Below are 7108 nucleotides of genomic sequence, written 5' to 3'. Positions count from 1 at the left end.
GCTGCTTCATGCCAGAAGCACACTGGGAATGGGGAAAACCATCCCCACACCCCCCATGCTGGAGGTGCCGGATCCAGCCTCGGGTACCCCCTCAATGGGGAGGCAGCAGGGAGGCACAGAGGGAATCTAGGGCAGGAGGAGGAGCCGTGCTGCTGCCTGGGGAACACGGTGCCTGTTCCCTGCCAAGCAGGAGAGGCCCCGGGGTGGCAGGGAGCCGTGCCCATGGCCCCGTGACAGGGATGGAGCGGGAGCAGGCGGCGCAAGCCGGACCAGTTGTCCCCACCCAGGGCACCGGGAGCTTCCTGCATGCAGCACACGGGGCAGGGTGAATGCCAACACAACTTTATTCAATAAATAATTACAAGCATTAAGAAGGGGAAGGTTTCACCCCGGGGGCTATAGCGGCTCCGCAGCGTCTTTGCTGGCACTCTCCAGCTTCAAGCCCAGGTACCGCAGCAGGCTGTGATGCTCCTGGCACGCCACGGCCAAGTCAGGGACAGCCACCAGGAGCTGGGGATGGCAGCAGCGTTAAGGGACAGTGTTGGGATGAGGGGTGGTGGAGCTGCAGTCACAGCAAGGGTGAGAGCAATGAACAATCCTCACCTCCTTCATCTTCTCCTGCATCTCCTCATGGCTCCTCAGCACTTTCTGGATGCGATGGAGCTGCAGCTCCAGCCCTTGGACCTGTGGTGGGAGATGCCCATCAGGAGCCTGACCTAAAGCTGGGCAGGGAATGGGGGACTAAGCCCAGGGCTCCCCCATACCTTATCCGAGAGCCGCTGGTTCTCATCCACCTTCTCCAGGAGCAGCAGCCGCAGTTTGCCCATCTGCAACAAGAGCAAAGCATCACAGCAGGGCAAGAGTCAAGGTGGGGGGGCCCTGTCCATGGGGTCCTGCAGGATGGGACATGATAGCAGACTCCCCCCCCCCAGCCTCACCTCCTGCTGCTGCAGCACTCGCTCCCGCACATGGACAGTGTCCTCCTTGGGTCTCTGTTCCCTCATCTCCTCCCACAGCACCTTGGCCTCCGTCTCTGCGCGCTGCAGCGAGCGCTTCAGCTGGAAAACCTCTTCCTTCAAACTCTGTGAGGGAAAGGAGGCGCTGAGAGGGGGATCCTGGAGCCCGCACCCCCGGGGCACGCAGCCCGGCACGGCCCCCATCACACACCGTGACTTCCCCACTCTTGTCGATGAGTTGCAGCATCTTCTCTTCCTGTCGTTTCACCACGTCCTGCAGCTCCTTCTCACTCTACACAGGGGGAAGAAGTGGAGTCAGGCAGTGCCCAGCCCTGGATGCCCTCAGTGCCCAGCCCTGGGTGCCCTCAGTGCCCGAGGGGGGAGCAGGTTTTGTCCTGTTCAAGGTCAGACGAGCCAGGAGCACCCATGGGGCACCTCCAGAGCCGGTCACCCAGATTCCTCCGTGTCCTAGATCAGCGCCTGTCCCAGTTTGGCTCTGCCCTGGCCTGAGTGCTGGCCCACTTCTGGCACCAGCTCACCTCGAGCTTGCCCCTCAGTGCCTTGTTCAGCTTGACGATGGTGGCAGCCTGGGCATCAATCTTCTCCTGGCTCTCCATTGTCACCGTCTCCAAGTGGAGCTGCAGGTTGGAGCTGGGAGAGGACAACACCAGTGCTGAGGGGATGGGGATCACAGCCGAGCACGGTGCCGGGTACCAAACCCCCTCCTGGGCATCCAACACCAGCTGGAAAACCCAGGGCTGGGGCAAGAGCAGGTCCCAGCAAGGCTGCTCATGGCCATTCCTCAACAAGAGCCCCACTGAACTCACATCTCCGTCTGCAGCGCCTTGAACTCGCTCTGCTCCAGGTCCTGGATGCGGCAGCTCAGCATGGCGAGGTCGGACACCACGGACCTCAGCTGCTTCACACTCTCCAGCAAACCATCCTCAGGCTCTGTGGGCAGGGCAGAGGCTCGTGAGAGAACATCAGGGGACACAGAGCCAAGCAGGAAGGCATCCTGAGCATCGCCCATGCAGAGCGACAGCCCCGGTACCTATTGCCTTTGGTGTAGCAGCAGGTTTGTCCTTGGTAAATGCACTCCCAACTCCAGCGGCTTCATCAGCATCTGCAAGAGGAGAGGGCAGACGCTCTGTGCCTTGTGCGCTGCAGGGAGTGCACCTCGAGCTTGCATCCATCCCAGCGCGCTCGGAGACCCTGGATGCTTGCTGGAGCCACGACCCAACCCATAGCTGCTATAAGGGGAAATCCGGGCACTCCCAGGGAGGATGGGAGGAAGGGATCCCCATCCCCGCCATGCGGTGGGTACCAGCTCACCTTCCCCAGACACAGCTCGCAGGACACTGCCCACAAAGGAGCTCCCTATGGCGCGGTGTGGGGTCCGGAACACCGGCGTGCGGCAGGCGGGGGTCCGGACACGGTACGGGGTCTGCCAGCCTGGAGTACGTGGCACCGGGGTCCAGGTTCTGCTTTTTGATGGGGCAGCATCATCATTGTCCTTCAGAGGGGAGAGAGAGCAGAGCAGAGCAGTGAGAGCTCTGCCATGGCAATGGGGGGCTGGAAGCATGGGGTGTCTGCCTCCTCCTCGGGCCACCCCCAAGGCAAAGCTCCCACCTCCTCCTGCAGAGCAGCCCTGAGGCACTCAGCGAGCTCCTGCAGCCGCATCTTGCTCTCCACGATGTCCTTGGAGCACCAGGAGACTTTGTTCCTCTTAAGCTGCAAGTCGAGGAGCTCGGCCTTGGTGCTCTCCAGCTCCTTGCTGAGGGCAGCCTGCTCTTCCCTGCGGGATGGCATCAGCCTCAGTGGGAGCAGCTTTCCCCTTCCTCAGCATGGGATGGGGGCATTTCCCATGCCTGCCTCCCACCGCGACCCAGGGGTGCTGCAAACCTCATGGATTTAGGTCGTTTCCCCCCCAGGATGGGGTGTACCAGCCTTTCCCTCAGCCCCTTCCACCCGCCTGGACAACCACACCAGAGCCGTGTCCCACTCTGGATCCCCCACCCTCCAGAAGGGGCTCAAGCAGTGGCCGTAGCGGGGTCAGTACCGCAGGCGCCGGTGGGAATCCATGAGCTCCTCGTGGCGCTGGCTGTGCTCCTGCAGCGTGTCCAGCGTGGACCTCAGCCTGGCCTCCGCCTCCAGCAGCTGAGTGCGGGACATTTGGTTCTCCTGCTCCAGGAACTGCAAGAGGACGGGGGGGACGCAGCCATGGATGAGGGGACCCATTGGCACAGTCCCTCCTACTCCTCAGGGTGCTGTTTCCTATTAGGGGCAGCGTTACCCTCGGAGGCCAGCAAGGACACATAGGACAGTTTGGGGGGACAACACATCTGCATCCAGTTGGAAAACTATCCTGGAGAGCTTCCCGGCCCCCCCATCACTGCTGCAGGAGGAGATGCTGCACTACGTGCAGGAAGCCAACCGCCCTCATCCCCCTGCTATGGAATGGCTAATCCTGCTCCTGGCCAGCCTCCAGCATTCCCGTGAGGACATGATGGGAGCTGGCAGCGCGTGATGGCGTGGGCAGGGGCAGGCGGCTCCTACCTCCCGGCACTCGGTTGCCTCCCTCAGCTCCTGGCAGAATCCATTGCGTTCCCGCTGCAGCGCATCCCGCTCCTGCGCCAGCCTGCGGGGATGGGGTGGGATCAGGGATGACAGAAGGGGCCTATGGGGGCACACACACACACCCCAATGCCCTGCCCCAGGGCTCGGACCCACCAGGCCATCTCCTCCCGCTGCTTCTCATTCTCCTGCTGCAGCGCATCCCGCTCCTGCTGCCGCGCATCCCGCTCCTGCTCCAGGCTGGCCAGGCTGGTCATCAGGGAGCCGTGGTCTGCAAGGGGCAGAGCTGTCAGTGCGTGTGTGGGGAGGACACAGGGGCAGCCCCAGCCCCACATCATCACCCATACCTGCGCTGAGGCGCGAGTTGGCCACTGTCAACTGCTCCAGCTTAGCCACTGTGTCCTGCAGGGCCACTGAGGTCTCCTCCAGCTGACGAGATGCCTGCAGACACATGGTGCACCCTGGGCTTGCTTTGGGATGCTCTTCCCTATGGGGTACCCCCAAATCACCCCATGCCTGGGGCCAGCCAGCACAAGGTAACACCCTACCTCCTGCCTGGCTTGGAGGGCTTCATCCGCTCGCTGCCTCATGGCATCCCGCTCCTCCAGGCAGCTCTGCAGCTTGCTGGGAACCCTTTCCAGCAGGACCTGGCACCGGGACACCAGGGCCCTCGCCTGCTCCCGCTGCGAGAGGAGACAGGGATGGGGATGGGTGACGTCCGCCGCGTGTGCCAGTGCTCCCCAGATCCGTGGGGAAGGGGTCCGGCCCGGCCCCACAGGGTCTCACCTCCTGGGCGAGTGCTCTCTGCTCATCCTGCAGGCTCTGGAGGGAGGCATCCGCGAGGCCCTGGAACAGGAGGCGCTGCCTGCTCCAGGCACCCTGCGGAAGGGACAAGGACACCGGTGCTCAGGGTGAGCACGCTCCACACACACACACACACACTGTACCTGGCTGAGAGCCACGGCACAGCGCACATCCGGCACACACCATGCCCTCGACGGCCGTCTTCAGCTCCCGATGCAGGTCCTGCTCCACTGCCCGCTGCCGCTGCAGAGCGTCCGTCCTCCTCCGCAGCTCGAGGTAGAGGCTGCGGTAGATCTCCTCCTCCTAAGGACACCATGGCTGAGCAGAGGGGGCTTTGCACCAGCCCTGCTCCGCTGCTTCGCCATGACCCTCCCATCCTGCCCCCAACATGTGCCAGGGATGCTTCCCTGCACAAAGGGATCAAATCCGGCACGCTCAGCGGGTTGAGCCAGGCGAGATAACGCGGCTGGAGCAGCGCTGAGCGCATGATGCTGTGCGCTTTACTTCCACTCCACCGGGCTGTGGAGCCACGGCCCCACCGGCAGCATCAATGCTGCAGAGAGCAGGGTGACATGGCCCCAGTGGGGACTCTTACCCCTTTGGGATGGGTGACATCGGTCTGGGTGAGCGCATCCCTCTGCTCGGCCGGCCCCACGCCGGGCAGGGACCGCTGGTTCTCGGTCCAGCCCCGCAGCTGGAGCGACAGGGCCTCGATGATGATGAGGGTGCTCTCCAGCCGCCCCTCCAGCTCTGCCCGCGGCAGGGACTTCAGCTGCTCCCGGGGACAGCTGGGGACAGAGAGAGGGCTTAGGGCAGGGGCAGCCCAGGAGTGCCATAGCCCTGCCCGGGGGATGCTCGTCCCCACACTTACTGCCAGAGCAGGGAGTCTGTTTCGGCAGCGCTGTCCTTGGCACAGGGAGGGGGACCCGTGGATGTGTTGGTGCTGCTCTCCCGCAGGTCCCGCGGGGTCATGAAGGTGCCGGTGTCTGTGGTGGGCAGCGGGGTGACGCTGGTGCCAATGGTTGCGGTGGGCGCTGGGGTGACGCTGGTGCCAATGGTTGCGGTGGGCGCCGGGGTGACGCTGGTGCCAATGGTTGCGGTGGGCACTGGGGTAACACTGGTGCCAATGGTTGCGGTGGGCGCCGGGGTGACGCTGGTGCCCATGGTTGCAATAGGCACTGGGGTGACGCTGGTGCCAATGTCCCGCCGTGGCAGGGTTAAGCTGTGCCGCAGGGACTCCAGCAGGGATGAGGAGTTGAGGCTCTTCTCCAGCCACACCAGTGGCAGCACCCAGGACACAGCCTCCAAGGCCACCTCCGGCGAGGGGACGGGGGTGACTGCTCCCTCCAGTTCACCAGGCTCTGACCTGCCTGCCTCAATGGGAGGGGATGCAGGGGGTCCCTGCTCTTGTAGGGCAGGGGATGAGGACTTGGCTTCCTCAGGGGTGTCTTGGCAAGGCAAAGAACCAACACCCTCATCTCCAGATGGGGGCTCAGGGGCCACGGGGCTGCAGGAGAAGTCAGAGGGTGCCACTCGCCACCCATGGAAGGGACCTTCCTGCGGGGTGGAGGTGGTGCCGGGGAGCCCTGGGGTGCAGGAGTCTGAGCTGGTGCTGCCTGAGGGCCCAGGGGTGCAGGGTGCTATTGTGGTGCTGTCTGGAGAGTTTGGGGTGCAAGGCACCGAGCTGATGATGCTGGGCTGGCCTGGAGTGGGACTGCTGGGGGGCTCCAGGACGCAGGGGTCTGCAGTGGGACTGCTGGGGGGCTCCAGGTTGCTGGGCTCTGGGATAGGGCTGTCCGGGGGTGTTTGCACAGTGCTGCTGGGGGGCTCCATGGCCCAGTGCCCTGGGGTGGAACTGCCAGGGAGCTCTGGGTTGGTGCAACTGGAGGGCTCAGGGGCACTGGGCACCAGGGTGGAAGTCCTGGGAGGCTCCAAGACACTGGGACCCAGGGTGAGAGTCCCAGGGGCCTCCAGGATGCTGCTGCTGGGGGGCCCTGGGGTGCAAGGCAGCAGAGCATTGCTGCGGGGGGGAGGCAGGACAGCACTTCTGGGGGGTCCTAGAGCACAAGGCACGGGGGCGACACTGCTGCGGGGGCCACGGGTGCGGGGCACTGGGGTGGCACAGTCATGGTCCTACAGGAGATGGGAAGGGGGAGTCAGGGTGGGCCCCCAGCACCCCAACCTCCCCATTGTCCCCACCCCAGTGCATCCAACGATCTCCCTATGCCCCCCCCCCCCAGCACCCCCTCCCGTTAACCCGCCCCATCCCTCCCCTTTCCCCCCCATCCCGACCTTAAGCCGCAGCCGGTGGAGCAGCGGGGTGAGGCTGGTGCGCTCGGCGCCCGGCTGCAGCCGCAGCTCCTGCAGGGGGGTGCGCCGGGGCCGCTGCTGCGCCTGGGGAGGAGCGGATGGGGAGGGGAGCACCGGGGGTCACCGGCGGCACAACCCCCCCCATATACACGCACAGACACACACCGGAGCGCTCCGGCCCGCCCCGCCGCCACCCAGGGCAGCCCCGCACGGTCGGGGCCGCCCCGTTCGGGACTCCCCCCGGCCCGCACTCACGGCGGGGGACTTGGCGGCCCGCATGGCCCCGCTCCGGTCGATCCTGATCCTGATCCCGGTCCCGATCCCGGCCCCGGCTCCGCTCCGGTCCCGCCGCTTCCCGCACGCCGCCGCCGCCGCCCGTTTGAAAACCCACGCTGCGCTCTGATTGGCTGCTCAGCGCACGCGTCACTCCGCGGGGAGAGGCGGTTAGGGGCGGGGCTTAGTGA

At 65.1% G+C, this 7108-nt stretch overlaps 1 protein-coding gene across 2 annotated transcripts; it reads right to left on the bottom strand.

Moving 5' to 3' along the window:
- Positions 1-326: 326 nt before the first annotated feature.
- SPAG5 (sperm associated antigen 5) lies at positions 327-7053 on the bottom strand. 2 transcript variants are annotated; one of them, XM_065694769.1, is made up of 21 exons: positions 6900-7041; positions 6627-6728; positions 5206-6467; positions 4930-5122; positions 4518-4637; positions 4317-4409; positions 4079-4213; positions 3878-3971; positions 3687-3801; positions 3513-3594; positions 3016-3149; positions 2586-2751; positions 2289-2469; positions 2008-2079; positions 1784-1907; positions 1496-1607; positions 1168-1248; positions 939-1082; positions 765-827; positions 604-684; positions 327-510 (listed from the first exon to the last, which is right to left on the bottom strand). In XM_065694769.1, exons 1-21 carry the CDS (start codon positions 6921-6923, stop codon positions 397-399), a joined length of 3492 nt encoding a protein of 1163 aa, XP_065550841.1. In that variant the 5' UTR covers positions 6924-7041; the 3' UTR covers positions 327-396. The 2 variants fall into 2 exon arrangements, with proteins under 2 accessions (XP_065550841.1, XP_065550840.1); XM_065694768.1 differs by lacking the exon at positions 6627-6728 and having other exon boundaries at positions 6900-7053.
- Positions 7054-7108: the final 55 nt, after the last annotated feature.

The sequence above is a fragment of the Lathamus discolor genome, chromosome 14 (genome assembly GCF_037157495.1).
Source record: "Lathamus discolor isolate bLatDis1 chromosome 14, bLatDis1.hap1, whole genome shotgun sequence".
Lineage (NCBI taxonomy): Eukaryota > Metazoa > Chordata > Aves > Psittaciformes > Psittacidae > Lathamus > Lathamus discolor.
The sequence above is the reverse complement of the archived record's forward strand: the minus strand, read 5'-3'. Positions and strand labels throughout refer to the sequence as shown.